Here is a 21,323-nt window from a genome sequence, read left to right on the forward strand (position 1 = left end):
GACAGAGCGTTCCACCACGTCGGGGCCAGTGCTGAAAAGGCCCTGGCCCTAGTTAGGAGCAAGCTAACCACCTTGAGACCTGGGACCTCCAAAATGTTGTCATTTGTGGACCTCAAGGTCCTCCGTGGGGCATACCAGGAGAGGCGGTCCTGTAGGGACGTGGGTCCTAGGCCACATAGGGCTTTAAAGGTGAAAACCAGCACCTTAAACCTGACCCTGTACTCCACCAGGAGCCAGTGCTGATGGTAAAGCACTGGGTGAATGTGATCCTGCGGCAAGGACCCCGTAAGGAGCCTCACTGCAGCATTATGCAGTTTCTGGGTCAGCTTCAAGGTACCACTGTAAAATAAAATAGAATGTGTGGCAGTCGCCTCTCTCTCACACACTAGGTGGCAGCACAGAGGACACCCAAATAAGAGATGCCTGGAGGGGTTTCTGAGTCATAGAATCATAGAACTGCCGAGTTGGGAGGGACCCCAGTGGTCATCTAGCCCAACCCCCGCAATGCAGGAACCCCTAAACAATCCTTGCCAGTAGGCCACCCAACCTCTGCTTAGAAACCTCCAAGGAAGGAGAGCCCACCACCTTCTTTCTGAGGGGGTCCATTCTGCTATCGAACAGTGCTTAATGCCAGAAAGTTCTTCCTGATATTTAGTCAGAATATCCTTCCTTGTAACTTGAAGTCATCGGTTTGGGGCCTGCCCCCCACAGCAGCAGAAAACAAGTTTGCTCGCTTACATCCAACGTTCCCCATTCCCCATGGATTTCCCCCCTAAATTGATTTTGAATTCTGAAGTTATTGTTATTCACATTTTATACTGTATTTCATGCTGTTTTTTGTTGCATCAATTAAGTGTTTTAAATGTGGCGTTAGCTGCCCTGAGCCTGGTTTTCTGAACCGGGAAGGGCGGGATAAAAAATTATTATTATTATTATTATTATTATTATTATTATTATTATTATTATTATTATTGTTATTATTGTTATTATTGTTATTATTAATTCTTATGATGTTTTTATAATGTTGCACTATTTTAGTGTTGTTAGCCGCCCTGAGCCCGGCTTCGGCTGGGGAGGGCGGGATATAAATAAAATTTATTATTATTATTATTATTATTATTATTATTATTATTATTATTATTATTTATTCCTCCAGGCATGATTTAGTTTGGGCGCACAGGTTAACACTGATTTTCCCAGCTGCTATTATTTTGCATTCCTCCCTCCCTCCCTCCCTCCCCAAAACCCCCAAACACCTCTGGCAAATACCTCCAGGAGGAAGTCACGCAGGGCCACAAATGTGGGTCGGTCTTCCGGCTTGTGTGCCCAGCATTGCAGCATGACGTTGTAGATGTCCTGGGGACAGTCTTCTGGTCGCGGCAGCCGCTCTCCCTCCTTGTCGATCTTGTGCAAAATCTAGGCAAAGGAAACAGGGCTCAGGAGAGCAAGCCGGAACCGGCCCACCAGCAAGCCTCCTTGGTGAGGACTAGGAGCTTGGAGGCAACGCAGAGAGCGGCACAGGAAGTCCAGTGCACATCATTTAAAAACATCAACACCCTCTCGTTTGTAAGGATTTCAGCTCTCTTTTCACGAGGTAAGATGAGGCAAGAAGATCCAACCTCTCCATTCTGAAGGAAATCAGCCCTGAGTGCTCACTGGGAGGACAGATTGTGAAGCTGAGGCTCCAAGACTTTGGCCACCTCATGAGAAGAGAAGACTCCCTGGAAAAGACCCTGATGCTGGGAAAGATGGAGGGCACAAGGAGAAGGGGGCGACAGAGGACGAGATGGTGGGACAGTGTTCTCGAAGCTACCAGCATGAGTTTGACCATACTGCGGGAGGCAGTGGAAGATAGGAGGGCCTGGCGTGCTCTGGTCCAGGGGGTCACGAAGAGGCGGACACGACTAAACGACTAAACAACAACAGGGTGAGGCACTGCGCAGATCAGGCCCCCGCGATCGTACCTGACTGCCATTGAGGCCAATCCAAGGCTCCTGTCCGTAGGTGAACATCTCCCACAACGTCACGCCGAACATCCAGGTGTCGCTGGCGTGAGAGAAGGTGCGCGTCTTCAGGCTCTCAGGGGCGCACCTGGATTTTCAGGTGGGCAGGAGGAAAGAGAGGGATGCGTCAGTGCAATTTGAAGTGGGGGGGGGGATAGGTATAACTGCAATTCAAAGCAATGCTGGGTGGAGAATGAGACAGGTTGTTTAGCCCCAAGATGGAAAATGAGCGAGGTCTCAGCTAAAGAAGAATGGCAACTTAAGCTGACAGAACATGCGCAACTTGCAGACTTAACAAGTGAACAAGAAGAACATAGGTTTAAAGAAGATTTGAAAACGTCTATTGACTAAATGGGGAAAAACTCCGTACACTTCAAAACATTGGCAGCATTAAGAAATATTCAACAGCGTAAATAAGTTTGGATGGATGCAATAATGGAATACTGCATGTTTTAGTTTTTGTAAAATACGCAGGGATCTATGATATGCAAAATGAACCATGGAAAGAGAAGAAGGGAAGTCATTGATATTTTAAGGATGTTTAAATGCGCATTTCGAATGGTAAAACAGAAAATTTAATTAAAAAAGGGGGGAGAATGAGATGGGTTGTGTTCAGCTAGGGACACTCCTAAGAATCTCCTAAGAGCAGCATCAGACCAGTGGCCCGTATAGTACGGCAATCTCACAGGTAAACGGAAACATAGATGCAAAGACACTCTTTGGTTCACCCTCCTCAGGACCTCCATTATATAGTTATTTGATTCTGGGGCACCATCTGGGGGAGCTGGGGGGCCAGGGGCCCCCCAAAAAACATTTTCAAGGAAATATTTTTGCTGCTAGTTCAACCTGGCTTCGTTTTCCTTTCTGTATATAATTTTATTAAATTTTCTGCTTCACAATTTAGAATATTCATTTAAACAACCTGAAAACGCCCCTTCTTCTCTTTCCATGGTTCATTTTGCATATCATAAATCCCTGCATATTTCACATTAACTATACCATTCAGTATTCCATTATTATATCCACCAAAACTTATTTACACTGTTGAATATTTCTTAACGCTGCCAAGTGTACACAATTTTCACCCATATAATCAATAAACATTTTCTAATCTTCTCTAAACGTACCGTATTTTTTGCACCATAACACTCACTTTTTCCCTCCTAGAAAGTAAGGGGAAATGTCTGTGCGTGTTATGGAGCGAATGCCTGCGGGTGGCGGGGGGGATCTGCTGCAGTCGTGAGCAGAGGATCCATGGTTCCCCTTTCTTTCCTCCTCCGTGGTTACAAAGCATGGATCTACATGGATCCTCAGGATTTTTGCATTGGGCTACTCCAAACTCACTGCCAGATCACATGTCTGTGGCCACAGCATGAACCACAAAAATCATATATCCACTATTTCGTTTAGAATATTTTTTTTCTTGTTTTCCTCCTCTAAAAACTATGTGCGTGTTATGGTCTGGTGCGTGTTATAGAGCGAAAAATACGGTATGTTCTTCTTGTTCTCTTATTCTATATGTTAAGTCTGCAAGATGCTCATATTCCATCAGTTTAAGCTGCCATTTTTCTTTAGTTGGGACCTCGCTCATTTTCCAATTTGGGGCTAACAAAACACGAGCCGTAGTAGTGGCATACATAAATAACTTTTTCTGACACCTGGGAATTTCCATCTGACTTATTCCCAACAAAAAAGGACTCTGTTTTTTGGGGGGGTGGGGTGGGGCTGGAAAGTACTTTTAAACATTTTTTCAATTCATTACGGATTCCTTTCTGAGTTTTGTGTGTGTGTGTGTGTGTGTGTGTGTGTGTGTGTGTGTTGCACTGCTCAACTGCATCCTACCATTTTTAACCTGGGTTTCTGCTAAGCCAGCCTTTTTAAATATATATATATATATATTTATACCCGCCCTTCCCAGTTCAGAAAACTGGGCTCGGGGCAGCTAACAACAAATTTAAAACACTTAATTGTTGCTGCAAAAAACAGCATAAAATACGGTATAAAACGTGAATAACAATAAAATCAAAAATCAATTTAGGGGGAAAATCTATCCAATAAACATTAGATGATCACCAGGGCTAGCTGGCTAAATTAGTCCTATTTGGGCCAGTGAGGAGACCAGGGGAGAATTAGCTGTGGGATCCCAGAGCAGGCAATCTTCATAAAAAGGGAAGGGAAGGGAAATAAAAGATCAGGCTGAATTCAAATTAAAGGCCAGGTGGAATAGTCTGTCTTACAGGCCCTGTGGAAGGAGGTTAAATCCTGAAGGGCCCTGGTCTCATGGGACTGAGCATTCCACCAGGTCGGAGCCATCACTGAGAAGGCCCTGGCCCTGGTGGAGGATAGTCTGACTTCCTTAGGGCACAGGACCTCTAAACTATGGTTATTCATGGACCTTAAGGTCCTCTGTGGGGCAGACCAGGAGAGGCGGTCCCGTAAGTACCAGGGCCCTAAGCCACAAAGGGCTTTAAAGGCCTTGACGGGGCGCAGGCGACTCACCAGGCAAAGGGCACCTTTCGATGTTCCTGCATGACGTAGTGGTCGTCGTTCTTGGGCAAAGCCCTCATGAGCCCAAAGTCTCCGATCTTGACCAGGTCGTTGGTAGCCAGCAGGATGTTGCGGGCAGCCAGGTCCCGGTGGATGAAGCGCTTGGACTCCAGGTAAGCCATGCCGCGGGCGATCTGGATGGCATACTGGCAGAGGGTGGCGATGAGGAAGTGCCCCTGGTTCTTGCGCAGGCGGTCCAGCAGGGAGCCCAGAGGGGCCAGCTCCGTGACCTGGGAGGAGGGACAGAAAGACGTCACGCACGGCAGAGGCCGGGACCCTCGACTCGGGGTTGGCGATAGGGCCGCTGCCCGGTTACAGAGACCGGAACTGATTCATAGAACGGCAGAGTTGGGACGGGACCCCCAAGGCTCATCAAGTCCAACCCCGCAGAAATTACTCTGAGTTAGAGGGTGTTACTGTGTTCAGTCCCCCCCCCCTGCACTGAAAGGGGTTGGACTAGATGATCCCCCAGGGTCCCTTCCGACTAATAATTAATTACCGTATTTTTTGCACCATAACACTCACTTTTTTCCTCCTAGAAAGTAAGGGGAAATGTCTGTGCGTGTTATAGAGCGAATGCCTGCGGGTGGCAGGGGGGATCTGCTGCAGTCGTGAGCAGAGGATCCATGGTTCCCCTTCCTTCCCTCCTCCGTGGTTACAAAGCATGGATCCACATGGATCCTCAGGATTTTTGCATTGGGCTACTCCAAACTCACTGTCAGATCACATGTCTGTGGCCACAGCATGAAAATCATATATCCACTATTTCGTTTAGAATATTTTTTTTCTTGTTTTCCTCCTCTAAAAACTACATGCGTGTTATGGTCTGGTGCGTGTTATAGAGGGAAAAATACGGTAATTTGCCACCCATCTGACTGGGTTGCCAGTCTGGGCGGCTTCCAACAAAATGCTCCAACACCAAAAAAACCCCTCAAACGTTTCTATGTGTTATGTACTGAGTTGAGTAGGATCCAAAATGCAGCAGTCTGATTGGTCCTAGAACAATAGGATCTGGAATGCAGCAGTCTGATTGGTCCTAGAACAATAGGATCCAAAATGTAGCAGTCTGATTGGTCCTAGAACAATAGGATTCAGAATGCAGCAGTCTGATTGGTCCACAGGAGCCGCCCAATCCAGCTCCAGATGGAAGTGAATCCGCAACCTGATTGGCCTACAGGTGAATTCCGGAATTAGCCAATCATGTGGGCCCCATTGTGTAAATAACGTATATAAAGCAGACATTCTGGGGGAACTTCCATTCCTCCTCACCACTATGAGCTGAATAAAGAGCATGAAATCCACTCTCGACTCCGATTATATTTCAGAAATAAACAACTATCTGACTTTTAGAAGACATCTGAAGGCAGCCCTGTTTAGGGAAGTTTTTAATGTCTGATGTTTTATAGTGTTTTTAATATTCTGTTGGGAGCTGCCCAGAGTGGCTGGGGAAACCCAGCAAGATGGGTAGGGTATAAATGATAAATCATCATCATCATCATCTACCACCAGCCAAACACCCAAACACCGCTTTCCCTCTGTGGCTGTAGCCCCGAAGCGGCGCCTGTCCTCAGGCTCTCCAGAAGGCAGCCTGGTCCTCACCATCTTCATGGGGTTGGAGAGGACCACGCCGTAGAGGCGGATGAGATTCAGGTGGTCCAAGGAGTGCATGGCGTTGACCTCGCGGATGAAGTCGTCCAGGGCTTCCGGTTGGCTCAGCACGTCCGTCTTGAGGCATTTGACAGCCACGTTCAGCTGGCGGAAGAAGCAAGAGAGGGCAGCGCCAGGTTAAGCTTTGGGCATAGAGGTTGCTGCGCAATCTTTAACCCAGAGGGTAGCCGACACGGTTGTTGCGGATGACATTGGAAGAAGAACCAATTGTGAATTTGCTGGAAGCCACCGAGGGAAGCTGAAGTTGTGCCATTCAAACCTTGCAAAATCTACATAAATGTTCTCTTTGTGTAGCTGGTGCCTGGATTCTATTGGCCGGTCCAGGATAAACCCACAGGTGCATCAAACCCCAATATTTACCCAATGGTAAAAAAGGTAAAGGACCCCTGGATGGTTAAGTCCAGTCAAAGGCGACTATAGAGTTGCGGGACTGCCTCTCCTGGTCTGCCCCACAGAGGACCTTAAGGTCCATGAATAATCATAGTTTAGAGGTCCCAGGCCCTAAGGAAGTCAGACTATCCTCTACCAGGGCCTTTTCAGTGATGGCTCCGACCTGGTAGAATGCTCTGTCCCAGGAGACCAGGGCCCTGCAGGATTTAACCTCCTTCCGTCGGGCCTGTAAGACAGAGCTATTCCACCTGGGCTTTAATTTGAATTCAGCCTGATCTTTTATCTCCTCTTCCTCCTCCTTTTATGAAGATTCCCCGCTCTGAGACCCCACAGCTAATTCTCCCCTGGTCTCCTCGCTGGCCCAAGTAGGCCCAATTCAGCCAGCTAGCCCTGGGGATTATCTAATGCTTATTAGATGGATTTTCCCCAAATTGATTTCTGAACTTTGAATTTTATTGTTATTCATGTTTTTATACTGTATTTTATTCTGCTTTTACAATTAAGTATTTTAAATTTGTTGTTAGCTGCCCTGAGCCCCGTTTTCTGAACCGGGAAGGGTGGGGTATAAATAAAATTTTATTATGATTATGATTATGATCATCTCGCTTTCAGGCTGAGGGAGGTGGCGAATGTCCAGAGACAGCTTTCTGGGCTATGTGGCCAGCAGGACTAAACAGCTTCTGGTGCAACGGGACACCGTGACGGAAACCAGAGCGCACGGAAACGCTGTTTACCTTCCCTATTTATCTACTTGCCCTGGCGTGCTTTCAAACTGCTAGGTTGGCAGGAGCAGGGACAGAACAATGGGAGCTCACCCCTTTGTGGGGATTCGAACCGCCGACCTTCTGATCAGCAAGCCCAAGAAGTACTTTAGTCCTGCTGGCCACGTGACCCAGAAAGCTGTCTGTGGACAAACGCCGGCTCCCTTAGCCTGAAAAGCGAGATGAGTGCCGCAACTTCACAGTCGCCTTTGACTGGACTTAACCGTCCAGGGGTCCTTTACCTATTTAGCCAACAGCACCATACTGGCTGGACATGGGTGGCGCTGTGGGTTAAACCACTGAGCCTAGGGCTTGCCGATCAGAAGGTCAGCGGTTCAAATCCCTGCGACGGGGTGAGCTCCCATTGCTCGGTCCCTGCTCCTGCCAACCTAGCAGTTCAAAAGCACGTCAAAGTGCAAGTAGATAAATAGGTACTGCTCCAGTGGGAAGGTAAACGGCGTTTCCGTGCGCTGTTCTGGTTCGCCAGAAGCAGCTTAGTCATGCTGGCCACATGACCCAGAAGCAGTACACCGGCTCCCTTGGCCAGTAAAGCGAGATGAGCGCCGCAACCCCAGAGTTGGTCACGACTGGACCTAATGGTCAGGGATACCTTAACCCGAGGTACCACTGTATGGTAAAGGTAAAGTACTTAATTCATTCTGGAGATCCGTTCTTAACCTGAAACTGTTCATAACCAGAAGCACCACTTTAGCTAAAGGGGCCTCCTGCTGCCGCCGCACGATTTCTGTTCTCATCCTGAAGCAAAGTTCTTAACCCAAGGTACTATTTCTGGGTTAGCAGAGTCTGTAACCTGAAGCGTCCGTAACCTGAAGCGTATGTAACCCGAGGTACCACTGTACTGGCTAAACTGTCCCATCGCCTCCATTACTGCCAGCGCAGCAGGAAGCCAGAGGGAGGAAAGCCTGGGGGAAGGTCGCCCCCTTACCAACTTGCCGGTGGGCGTGCACCACTCCCCTCGCCGCACCACCCCGAAGGAGCCGTCGCCCAACTTCTCAAAGAGCATCAGGTCCTTTTCGCTGATCAGGCATGTCAAGGCCTGTTGCTGACCCTCTTCCAGGGGGGGCGGGGTGGACTGCTTGCCCAGGCCGCACTGCGCCAGGGGCTGGAAGTCCGAGTCAGGCCGCTTCCCGCTGAAGACCTGCGCGGAAGGAGAGAGGAATTATTTATTTGTTTTGTAAAATTTACAGTGGGCTTTTCCTTAGGGTTTGCTCCTGAAGCCTTTCTCACGAATGAGTACAGCTGTGAGGCAGTGGAGGTTTAGGGTCAGAGTTTTCCTTCTCCTCTAAAAAAATTGCCATTATATTGGGATGCATTTTTAAGAAGGGCGAGATGCAACCGTCCGAAGTAAATTAAACAAAGACACATAAGGATTATGAACCACCTCGAGATACATTTTGTTTTGTTTTTAAACAAAGGGCTGTGTATAAATAAACAAGAAAGAAAGATGTAGACACACACAGGGAGATGGATGAGGGTGATGGCAGCTGAGGGCCTGAGAAGACTGTTCTTTCCCTGTCTCCATCTCATAGGCAGAGCTTCACAGCATATTCCCAAACACTCCAACTTCCCAGGGACTGGTGAGGGACCCAACGGGTCTCTGAGCAAGAGAGAAGGCCTATTGGCCATGAGGTTTCGGGTAATAATAATAATAATAATTTATTATTTATACCCAGCCACTCTGGGCGGCTTCCAACAAAACACTAAAATACAATAACCTATTAAACATTAAAAGCTTCACTAAACAGGGCTGCCTTCAGATGTCTTCTGAAAGTCTGGTAGTTATTTTTCTCTTTGACATCTGGTGGGAGGGCGTTCCACAGGGCGGGTGCCACCACCGAGAAGGCCCTCTGCCTGGTTCCCTGTAACTTGGCTTCTTGCAGTGAGGGAGCCGCCAGAAGGCCCTCGATGCTGGACCTCAGTTTCCGGGTGGGAGGGATGGTTCTCTCATGATCCCCATCTCCCCATGAAACATCCAAACGGATTCTCACGGTGCCCAGGATTCTATCATGGAACCGGCCCGCATGGGGTGCTGTAAAGAAGGGAAGCCGGAGGGCTCTGGCCGCAACAAATTTGTTTTACTTTATTTACCAGCATTCATGTGCCACTTAATCACAGACAACCTCTAACCGCGGGTTGCTTCAGCTGCTGTTAAGTCACCAGAAGTTGCATGTTTTGTGAGCACAGGATACTGGGAAACTGAGTCAACGGAGCGGCTGGAACTCTTAACAGAAGAGCTGCATGCTGCAACATTTTGCTGCAGTCCTAGTGGTACCTCTGAATACCTCTGTAGGTCATGGAGGGAGAACTGGGCAAGGTTATTGCCTCTATGTCTTGCTCAGGAGTTTCCTAGAAGCAGCTGCCTAACTACTATAAGCAGCAGAAGGCTGGACCTCAAAGGGTCTCTGGCCTGATCCTGGTTTCATAAGGCATCCCAGGGGACATGCCCCTTCAGATCCCCACCCTCTCCAGCAAAAGGAGGGCTTCTCGCTGCGATGATCTGCAAGCAGTTAAAAGCCTGGCTCCAAGCCAGCCATGAAGGTTAATTCAATGCTCTCCTGATAATTACTGTGAATTCAATTTGCAGCCGTTGAGCTCGGAGACATCACGGCCAATTGCAGCTATTTATCACTTCCACTTGCTGCTTGTACGCGGGTCTGTGTGCATGCAGGGGGGGCAGAGACCCCCCTTCCAACTGCAGCACCCTATGCAAACAGACGTTAATAACAGCAGAGTGGCAGAGTCGGTTCCCCAGTAGCAATGAAGCCTGGGGATGAAAATTTGCTCCCGAGGAAGCCTCAGCCGGAAGGGGGCGCCAGAGGGACAAAAAGCGCCTGGCTCCCATCTGACGGCGGTTAATTATTTTGAGCTTGCAACTAATCCTGTAAACTGCAATCGATTAGCCAAAGTGCCTTGGGAAATTAACCTTCTGAGGACAGAGGTCTGTATGGTGCATCTGTCCACAAGCGCAGTTTTTTTAATCTGCTCTTAATGCAGATTTCTTTCTTTGATTACTGGGGTTTTAAGTCTGGTTTCGCTTGCATTTTGTTCTTGCATTAGTTATTTATTTATTGCATTTCTATCCCACCTTTTTCCTCCGAGGAGCTCAAAGTTTAACAGTCCTAGAACCACAGAACTGTAGAACTGGAAGGGACCCCCCAAGATCATCTAGTCCAACCCGCTGGTCGTAGATTCCAAAGGTGATACGGTAGCCATCTTTGAATATCTGAAGGGCTGTCTCCCGCTCCTCATTTTGATCCCCTCATTGTGAGGCAGGTTAGGCTGAGAGGCGCCCAGAGTCACCATGGCCGAGTAGGGATTCAAACCCTGGACTCCCAGGTCCCTAGCCTGCTGCTCTAACCACTACTCCACACTGCTTTGTTGCACGTTTTGTAAATATGCCATCTTAGAGACCCCATGGTGCAGAGCTGCGTGTGCATATTTTAAAAGAATGAATAGGCAAATAATCAGAGCATGGAGGCTGAAACATAAAGCGGGCCATGCTGGAAAAGGAACAGATCCGTCTCCTGGTTTCAAGCTTAAAATGCAGCTACAGCTACAACCTCCTACTGCTGCATTTCAGCTTTCTTTCTTAAAAAATCAGTAATGGGAGACTAGCAGGGTGCCTCTAATCAGTCCTTAAGAAACAACCATCCAGCGGGGATTTTAAAAAAACCAAGTTTCTAGCCCTCTTGAGTACAGCTGCCCTTACTTTGCTCATCCAAGATTTCCGCTTGCACACAGCCTTCCTCCTCTTGACGGCTTCCCAGAGGCGCCTCTGACCTGTGAAAGCAAAAGGCGAGGGTCAGACAGTTTTTTTTGGGGGGGTGTGTGGACTGGTCAGTTCCTGAAGTATCCACACACACCACCCCCAATCCCCATTGCATGCATGCACCCCACGAGATCATCACCAGACTGGATGTTTCATTGTGGCAGGTGATTCTGCAAAGATTTGACGTTTTCATCTCCAAAAAGGTTTAGATTTTGAGTTTCTACTGAAATGAGCCTGCATTTTAATGTTGTATTTCAATCTTGTTTTTAAGTTGTATTTTAATCAATTGTTTTTATACCTGGTGTTAGCCGCCCTGAGCCCGGTCTTGGCTGGGGAGGGCGGGGTATAAATAAAACTTATTATTATTATTATTAAAGATATACCGAATGTTGTAGCTGAAACACCCTCTAATTCTCCTAGCTCCAGGACACTACAGGGCAAAGCACACGGTACAAGCCTTTGCAACATGGCCCTGCGTGTTTTTCATAAATGAATACCAGCTAAGTCAGTGTGGGGAAACTCTCCTTTTGAGTAGTGAATGAACTCGGGGTGTATGGGGGGGGGGTTCTTAGCTTGCCGGTCAGTTTTCAGCTCAAAGCAACCCTGAGGTTCCAGATTTGCAGACACAAATCCAGAACCCTGTTCGAGAGGAATTAGTGGGGAAAGGGCGAGGGTTCATTTTGAGCAAGTAAATGCCTGGCAGGGACAGGGCTAAGCCCTTCCGTTCCTTCCCTCTTCTCCCACTCAATCTCAGGCTCCCAAGAGAACTGCTTTTCATTTAATTCTTTTTTTAAAAAATAACACCCAACCCACAAAACCTGAAAGTCTTCATTTCATACATCTGTGTGTCATTTATGTTTCGTTCTGTAAAGGTTCGCCCAGCAAATTCCCGGCTAGGCATTCCAAACTGCAGGTGGCTATTTAGCGTTGGGAGGAAGTAAAAGGGGACTGGGATCATCGCCCAGGCCTGCCTCTTTCAAAATAAAGGCAATTTTCTTTTCTTTTCATAACCTTGTCTCCAAAAGGGGCAATAAGGTGCCATGCATTAGTTTTAAAAATACATGGAAATAAAAATCCACGATGAACTTCACATTTGCGTGGTGCTTGGGCGGTGCAATCCTACACATGGCTGAGTTCTGTGCTACTCAGAGGGCCTTTCAGACAAAATAGAATCATAGAATTGGAGTTGGGACCCCTGAGGGACATCTAGTCCAACCCCCCCAAGAGAGTCCGTTCCACTGTCAAGCGATTCTTACCAACAGAAAGTTATTCCTCCTGTTTAGTTGGAATCTCCATTCTGCAGTTTGAACCCCTATGGAACAGCGGAAAACACGCTTGGCTCCCTCTTCTGTGTGACAGCCCTTCGGAGATTTGAAGATGATTTATGCTCATGATGGTATCGGGGCGGTTATACACAACCCTGCTTTCTATGTTTTGCCCTTGTGAAACTCAGCAGGGAGCAGGATAGGTGCAAAATGGGAACTCCACCTGTCATTGCCTCTGGCTCAGCCTATTCTCTGCCTCTACTTTACTAGTTCTATAACCAAATTTCCATAACCTTGGAACTCCTTGCCTATTGATATCAGGCATTAACATTATATGTCCTTTCAAATGTGTCTGTGGGAGGCTGTTTTCTGTTTGTTTGTTTGTTTGTTTGTTTGTTTGTTTGTTTTGCTAGTGTTTTATTATGTATTCGGTATTTCCGTTTTGTATTTTTATGTTGTGAACCGCCCTGTGATTTCCGGGTGAAGGGTGGCATGCAAATTTAATAAGAAGAAGAACAATTTGTGGCCGTTTTATAGCGCTGTGCTCTAAACCACTGAGCCTCTTGGGCTTGCTGATCAGAAGGTCGGCGGTTCAAATCCACACGATGGGGTGAGCTCTTGTTGCTCTGTCCCAGCTCCTGCCAACTTAGTAGTTCGAAAGCACACCAGTGCAAGTAGATAAATAGGTACCACTGTGGCGGGAAGGTAAAATGGCATTTCCGTGCACTCTGGCTTCCATCACGGTGTCCCGTTGTGCCAGAAGCGGTTTAGTCCTGCTGGCTACATGACCCGGAAAGCTGTCTTTGGACAATCACTGGCAACCTTGGCCTGAAAAGTGAGATGATTGCTGCACCTCAAAGTCACCTTTGACTGGACTTAGCCATCCAGGGGTCCTTTACCTTTTTACCTTTACCTTACCTATACCGAATCATCCACACACCTGGTGTGTGGATGATCATCTAACATCTGGAGGGGGCCTCCTGCACTAGACAGCAACCAAAGTGTGACAGAAAATAAAGCCAGACATTTGTGGTACAAAAAGTTACGGGATTTCTGTAGCAAGTTATGGGGCTAGTAGTGAGTGGCGAGAGCCAGTGTGTTTGCCTCGAAACCGTTGAAAGCAGAATTGCAAAGAGAAGTTTAGAGTGATTAGGTATATTTTAATTTAGTTAATTATGTAATAGGTTTATGTTAGAAAATGAATATGGATGTCGAATTTGATGTTTGTAAATTTTCTTTTTTTTTGGTTTTGGAAATGATGATGATGATGATGATGATGATGATGATGATGATGATAATAATAATAATAATAGCAGGATTGCATATAACTACCCTGAGACCTTCACAGATTCAGAGATTTGTAGAGTTGGAAGGGACCCCAGGGGTCATCCAGCCCAACCCCCTGCAAGGCAGGAGTCTCAGCTAAAGCATCCGTGAGCACAAATCGTCATCAACGCACAATAAAAAGGACACCCGGATTTGCTCCAAAGCGTCCTCCTTCCCTTTCTCTTCCCATCCCGTGATGCTGCCGGTTGAGTCGGCGTTAAGTGGCGGGGACTTGCTTACCAGGCCTCCCCATGCCAATCTTCTCCAGATCCTCATTCTTGACATATTCGAAGTGCGAGAGGCGCGTGACGTTGAGGTCGTCGCGGATGCGCAAGAAGTACTGTTGCAGCTGGACCTCGGTTAACAGTTCCAGCAGCCAGTCTGTTCCTTCATCTGCTTGCATGCCACAGCTCAGCTTCTGCAAGGAAACAGAAGGAAGAAAAAGTCAGGCAGGTGAGGGTGGGGGTCCTGGTTTTAGGAAACGGTCACCCCAACTTCTCCTTGGCTGGAGAGCAGGCAGAGGCCCAGGAAATTTGGAGAGCCAGAATTATGAATTCTGGGCAGGCGGGTATGTGTGAACCATCAGTCTTTACCATCAAGGGTGAAAAGGAGAGGTCATATTCAGTACTTAGGTTAAAACTATAAGGGACGTACGCAAACCTTTTAGAAACCATAGAATCATAGATCCGCCGTTTTGACCTCAAAAGCAAAGCAACCTGTTGCTAAACACTTCAAATCCGGGAATTACAGCCTGCCAGGCTTTTCAATAACTGCTACGGCGATGGAGAGAACTTTTATGGAAGTACACAATGGGGATTATCTGGGGTGGGGGCCCCAAGCAGCAAGGAGGTGGCAGAGGGGCTCCGGAGGTGTAAATGACCAGAAGACTTTGAAAAGCTGCCTCCAGTTCACCGCTACCGTCAAATTAATTAAACTATAATTAGTTTTGACTGGATTTTGGATAAATGGGCCATCAGCTGCTACTGTAACTGAACCTTGTTGTGTAATACAGTGGTACCTCGGGTTACATACGCTTCAGGTTACAGACTCCGCTAACCCAGAAATAGTACCTCGGGTTAAGAACTTTGCTTCAGGATGAGAACAGAAATCGTGCTCCGGCGGCAGCTGGAGGCCCCATTATCTAAAGTGGTGCTTCAGGTTAGGAACAGTTTCAGGTTAAGAACAGACCTCCAGAACGAATTAAGTTCTTAACCCAAGGTACCACTGTAATAATAATAATAATAATAATAATAATAATAATAATAATAATAATATATTTATATCCCACCCGTCTGGCTGGTTTTCCCAGCCACTCTGGGCGGCTTCCAACAGAACACCAAAATACAATAACCTATTAAACATTATGATCTTCCTTTGTGGGCTGTGCAAAGCCACGAATCTGAGCAATGTTTTTTCATAGGCGAGGGAGGGGGCACTGGGGGCGTTTAAGGGACCAAGCAAGGGGGTGTGTGGCCCCTAGAAAGTTTGGGAACCGAGTCTGGTGGCCACAACGCGAGGCATCTTCCTGCGCTGCTTGGTGCATCCACCGCGGGGATCCGAAGGCGATCTAGAAGTTTAAACACCCCTGTTTTTGTGTGTGGAAGTTAATCATTTAAACAGAGCGTGGCTTTGTCCAGGGATGGGGGAGAGCTGGGGGGAGGATAAGACCAGAAGCCCCTTGCGGGAGGCTTGGAACAAGCTAGCTTACCATCAAGGTTCCTCATTTGACTATCTCCCACTGCTGTCACAAACGGGTCGGACAGAGACCTGGGTCTGGCCTTTCCCAGGGGGCAGCCGAAACCCCATTAGCCCCCCAGCCCTGCTTAATGGACAGTAATAGGTCTCCTGGCCAGCTTCCCAGAGGAACGTGTGGCTCACAGAAAGGCCTTCTGTTCTCGCTCTGAACAATTCCACATTTGCGGCACGGTCCCCGGGAGTCTGCCAGCGGAGTCGGGGGCCGGAAGGAATCCTGGCCAAAAGGAGTCTGGATTTCGCATCACGGTGGGAGGAAGAAGAGACCCGCGAGCCGCACTCGGTGGGAAATGGGGCTGCTTGGGAGTAAGCTGTGGTTTTGGGGGTCTCTCTCTCTCCGCAGACCGTCTGGAGAAGCGATGGTGGCCAAAAAGGGCAGGCAGGGAAGACAAAGGCGCAGGTAGGATGGTGGAGGTGGAGGAGAGGAAGGAGCCACAGGGGAAGCAAAGACAGCGACGTACAGGAACAAGAGCCAGAGCTGTAGAGATGGAAGGGTCCCCCAAGGGACATCTAGTCCAACCCCCTGCAATGCAGGGATCACGACTGAAAAATCCCTGGCAGGTGGCCAACAGCTTCCCGTAAATGAGTTGACCACCTTCCACGGTAGGCCTTTCCACAACTGAATGGCTCACTGTCAGAAGCCCTTCCGAATGTTGAGTCAGGATCTCTGTTCTTGCAATCTGAATATGTTGGTACCACCCTCTGGAGCAGGCAGAGAAAACCTTGCTCCAACTTCCATATCACACAGCTCTCTGGAGAATTAAAGATGCTGTGATCTCCAAACACCTCCAGCCCACTTCCAGATCTTGCATTCCTTTTTTTAAAGCAGGGTGGTACAATTTCATCCAGAAATACTATATTTGTGTTACTTTTATTGTTGTTAGCTGCTCTGAGCCCGGCTTTGGCTGGGGAGGGCGGGATATAATAATAATAATAATAATAATAATAATAATAATAATAATAATTATTATTATTATTACAGTGGTACCTCGGGTTACAGACGCTTCAGGTTACGGACGCTTCAGAGGGAATTTTTGTGTTTTTCTTATATGTGCTTTTTCTTTTTTACTATTAGCTTTTTAATGTATGTATTTTTGTACTTTTGTGTTTAATCTTTGTAGTGCTGTATTTTGTAGTATGTATGTTGTGTTTTTATATTTCTCTTGTCTTTGTCTTTGTCTTTTTCTTTTTATATTGTGTATTGTTAAAACTTAATAAAAATTTTATATATATATAAAAAAAGGTTACGGACGCTTCAGAATACAGACTCTGCTAACCCAGAAATAGTACCTCGGGTTAAGAACTTTGCTTCAGGATGAGAACAGAAATTGTGCTCCAGTGGCACAGCAGCAGCAGGAGGCCCCATTAGCTAAAGTGGTGCTTCAGGTTAAGAACAGTTTCAGGTTGAGAACGGGCCTCCGGAACGAATTAAGTACTTAACCCGAGGTACCACTGTATTATTATTATTATTATTATTATTATTATTATTATTATTATATTTAAGAAGGCCCTCAAGAGCACTTAGAGAGGACTTTTTGCAAAGGATCAGCTCCACAGGTCCAAGTTTTCAGCTTCCACGGCCCGTCCCAGTCTTCAAAGCACTTCACAGATTCTCATGATGCAATCATTACGACAACCTTTTAACATAGAACAGTATTTTTACCCCCCAAGACCGGGAGGGAGGGTGGCCTGGGGTAGCCAACGTGGTGCCGTCTCCAGTCAACAGGCTTGCTACCTGCGGTTGATGGGAGATGGAGGGACCACATCCGCTACCGCAGATATACACACCTATTCACAAATGTCCCACTGAATCCAAATTGCAGCCTAAGGCAACCTAGCAAGTTCATGGCGATAAAGATACTGTATTCCAGATCTATAACCCGATCTCTTAGTCACTAGAGACCCTGGCTCACATATACACTTACATAACACACACATACAAAGATACACATGCTAACATTAACCATCAGCTGCCAAGTTTGCTTGTATTCCTCTTCCCTCCCCATCCCTCTTTCCTTTCATGCCGTGTCTTTTTGGAGCGCGAGCCTCAGGGTAGAGGCTGCTACTCGTACAAATACATAAGCCACTGTTGGAGCCTTTCCGGCTGAAGAGTAGGAGGAGAAATGCTTTGAATAAACAGCATAAATAAATATAAAAATGATTCTTAGTAACTTTTTCGAAAATAGAAAATGGGGAGAAGGGGGAAATAATTCTTAGGGGACACCAAATGATTCAGCAACTCTGGAATCTTCCTCCCAGAACAAATCGTATTGATCCCTACAGTCCTCTCTCAGCTTCTGTGGAGAGGCGCTGGCAATACGGATCAAGGCCTTTTCACTCACAGCGCTCCACCTCTGGGACCGCCCCCACCCATTCGCCAGGCCTTGTTTTTGAGGACCTTTATTTGTCAAATTTACCGTATTTTTCGCTCTATAAGACTCACTTTTTCCCTCCTAAAAAGTAAGGGGAAATGTGTGTGCGTCTTATGGAGCGAATGCAGGCTGCGCAGATATCCCAGAAGCCAGAACAGCAAGAGGGATTGCTGCTTTCACTGCGCAGCGATCCCTCTTGCTGTTCTGGCTTCTGAGATTCAGAATATTTTTTTTCTTGTTTTCCTCCTCCCAAAACTAGGTGCCTCTTGTGGTCTGGTGCGTCTTATAGAGCGAAAAATACGGTATATATCCTGCCTTTCCCTCCAAGAAAATCAAGGCAGCAGGCACGGTTCTCCGTCTCCCCCTTACATCCTCACAGCAACCTTGTGAGGTAGACCATTTCTGCATGCTGCCCCTCCCGGACCTCCAAGCTTGCCATGGGGTTTGACGATGCCCGCTGCTGCTGCTGCCAAACCGACCCCTGAACAAATCAATCGATAAGAAAACCTGCTGGGTTTAGTTTCTTGAAAACAGACAAAAACACGAAGGACTAGAATCATAGAATCATAGAATCATAGAGTTGGAAGAGACCACAAGGGCCATCGAGTCCAACCCCCTGCCAAGCAGGAAACACCATCAGAGTACTCCTGACATATGGTTGTCAAGCCTCTGCTTAAAGACCTCCAAAGTAGGAGACTCCACCACACTCCTTGGCAGCAAATTCCACTGTCAAACAGCTCTTACTGTCAGGAAGTTCTTCCTAATGTTTAGGTGGAATCTTCTTTCTTGTAGTTTGGACCCATTGCTCCGTGTCCGCTTCTCTGGAGCAGCAGAAAACAACCTTTCTCCCTCCTCTATGTGACATCCTTTTATATATTTGAACATGGCTATCATATCACCCCTTAACCTCCTCTTCTCCAGGCTAAACATGCCCAGCTCCCTTAGCCGTTCCTCATAAGGCATCGTTTCCAGGCCTTTGACCATTTTGGTTGCCCTCCTCTGGACACGTTCCAGTTTGTCAGTGTCCTTCTTGAATTGTGGTGCCCAGAACTGGACACAGTACTCCAGGTGACTAGTAACTTGAGACCCCCCCAGAAAAGAGTGTTTGCACGTAGAGTTCGAGGAATACCCCATTCCGTGCCCACAACAGCTGGGCTTTCTAAAGCAGCCCAGGGCACACTCTTTGGCACAAACCCTGGCATGCGCGCAGAGACGGCTTGTACCTGGGTTCAAGGTGAAGAAAACTGGTCGGAAGCTGCCAGGGATGCTGCAATTCCAGCAAATGCAGGTGGTGTCTCAAATGAAAGTGACAGCGAAGAGTTGCAGAGAGAGGAGGCGCGAATCAGACCCTCTCTTCCTGCCTGTTTTTGCACCCAGCGGTGCCATGCCTTGCTGGTTCCCGGAGGTGACGCCACATCCTGTGGGCTCCGTTGCCCTGCCCAGATTTCAACTCTGCACCATTAAAAGTTTCAGTCTTTGCAGGCGTTTTAAAATGAAAGATTTCTCCGCTTGGAAAACGACAACTGTTCCATATGTATATATTGAAATAAAAAAAAATTAAGGTATATATATATATATATATTTGCTTTCGTAGATTTTCACGGGTACAGGAATGCAGGTTTTGGTGTCTTCGGGTGTCTTCCCGTGTAAGAGTTGGGGTGTCTAGGCGACGTTTCGACGAGGTCTCACTCGTCATCTTCAGGCTGGTGCTTTCGGCTTCTTGTTACTGGAACAGAGCAGGATCTCAGTGTTTGAGTTCCTATAAATACTGTTGAGGGGGTGTGGTATATAGCCTCCAACGTTCTGGGCAGAGGGGAAGTTCCCAGGTTAGTGTGTCTTTTCTTCTTTTGTTCCTTAATTACTTGAGGGATATCTTGAGTGATTTCTTGAGTGATATTCTGAGTACCACTTAGGTGGGTCATTAAGTGTGGATTAGTTGCTAAAGCTTTCGTGTCTTGACCTCTTGAGCTTGTGAAGAGTTTTTCTGAGAAGATGGCTGTACTGCACTTAGTTGTGCTCTGGCTTGGCTTCGTGTATAGGGGCGAGCTGTGGTTTTGTGCCCTGTGCCAGCCAGATCTGTGTAGGGATTGCAGAGGGGTGCAGCATCCGGAGGTGCCACTATGGTTTGGCTACTGGATGGAGTCTGTAATTTATCTGTGGAGAGGGTCTGGGTTTGGGTCTGGTGTGGTTGATTGGTGATGGCGTTCTGTGTGCCTCTGGTTCTGGTGTCGGTTTTTGTGGGGAGGGCTAATTTCCAGATGTCTGGCAGGCGGGACGTGTCGTCACGCTTGTTCATGTTGTGGGGGTGTTTCTCTATCTCGATGGCTTCCATGATTATTCTCTTGTGGTGATGTTCCATGTTAAAGAGCAATTTGGAATCTGCAAAATTAATTTCGTGTCCTGTTTCTTTCATGTGTTGGAAAAGAGAGGAGGTTTTTTCTTCTTTTTTGACGGCATTCTTGTGTTCTGCGATACGTGCATTTATTCGTCTGTTTGTTTGTCCAATGTACGTGGCTGGGCAGACTTTGCAGGGTATTTCATAGACCCCTTGGTTTTCCAACTGGATTTTATCTTTGGGGTTTCTGAGGATATTGGCTATTTTTTGGTTGGTGCAAAAGGCTGTTTTGATATTGTGTTTATGGAGGATTTTGCTAATTTTATCTGTAGTGCCCTTGATATAAGGAAGGAGGGCCATGCCATTGTTTTCTTCTGTGTCTTGGTTTTTGGGGGGTGTTTCTTTTTGGATTAGCTTCGTAACCCTGTTTTGCTGGTATCCATTGGCGATTAACACATTTGAGAGATTCTGTAACTCAGTTGTCAAGTGGTCTTTGTCAGCCAGGCGTTTGGTTCTAGAGATGAGAGTCTTGGCTACGGAGTTTATTTGTGCAGGGTGGTGGTGTGATTGTGCATGTAAGTAGCGGTTGGTGTGTGTTTTTTTCCGGTAGATAGTGTGTCCTAAGGAGCCATCAGGTTTTTTGTAGATTAGGACGTCAAGGAAGGGAAGTTGGTTGTTGGCTTCTATTTCCATAGTGAATTGTATTTTGGGGTGTAGGCTGTTGAGATGTGTGAGGAAGCTATCTAGTTTTTCTTTCCCGTGTGGCCAAATTACAAAGGTGTCGTCAACATATCTGAGCCAAAGTTTGGGTTTGTGTTCTGACTTGTCTAAAGCATTGGTTTCAAAGTGTTCCATGTACAAATTTGCGATGACCGGTGAGAGGGGTGATCCCATAGGTGCTCCTTCTATCTGTTTGTATCTTTGTCCATTGTGGATGAAGTACGTGTTGGTTAGGCAGTGGTTGGTCAGGTCCAGGATGTATTCGGGGGGATTGTATTTGTTTTGAATGGCTGTCAAGGCTTCATTAATGGGCACTTGAGTGAAGAGAGATACAACATCGAAGCTCACAAGTAGGTCATCGGGATGTAGGTTTTGCTTCTTTATTGTTTCTATG

At 47.1% G+C, this 21,323-nt stretch overlaps 1 protein-coding gene and 1 long non-coding RNA gene across 10 annotated transcripts in view; one reads left to right on the forward strand and one right to left on the reverse strand.

The window, feature by feature from the left end:
- TNK2 (tyrosine kinase non receptor 2) overlaps positions 1–21,323 on the reverse strand; it is a 106,654-nt gene that overhangs the window by 36,349 nt on the left and 48,982 nt on the right. For all 9 annotated transcript variants that reach the window (XM_083503952.1, XM_083503951.1, XM_083503956.1 and 6 more), the window contains 7 exons: positions 13,991–14,168; positions 11,100–11,170; positions 8,316–8,528; positions 6,150–6,302; positions 4,503–4,780; positions 1,965–2,091; positions 1,270–1,416 (listed from right to left, as the gene is read on the reverse strand). In XM_083503952.1, coding sequence (XP_083360078.1) covers positions 1,270–1,416; positions 1,965–2,091; positions 4,503–4,780; positions 6,150–6,302; positions 8,316–8,528; positions 11,100–11,170; positions 13,991–14,168 — 1,167 coding nt within the window. The remainder of the gene's footprint in view (positions 1–1,269; positions 1,417–1,964; positions 2,092–4,502; positions 4,781–6,149; positions 6,303–8,315; positions 8,529–11,099; positions 11,171–13,990; positions 14,169–21,323) is intronic.
- The window catches only part of LOC310707565, a 143,064-nt gene continuing 127,173 nt past the window's right edge, over positions 5,433–21,323 (forward strand). Inside the window, exon 1 of the long non-coding RNA XR_014526585.1 lies at positions 5,433–5,608. This is a non-coding gene — a long non-coding RNA (uncharacterized lncRNA). The remainder of the gene's footprint in view (positions 5,609–21,323) is intronic.

The sequence above is a fragment of the Podarcis liolepis genome (genome assembly GCF_965112155.1).
Source record: "Podarcis liolepis genome assembly, chromosome: 5".
Classification (NCBI taxonomy): domain Eukaryota; kingdom Metazoa; phylum Chordata; class Lepidosauria; order Squamata; family Lacertidae; genus Podarcis; species Podarcis liolepis.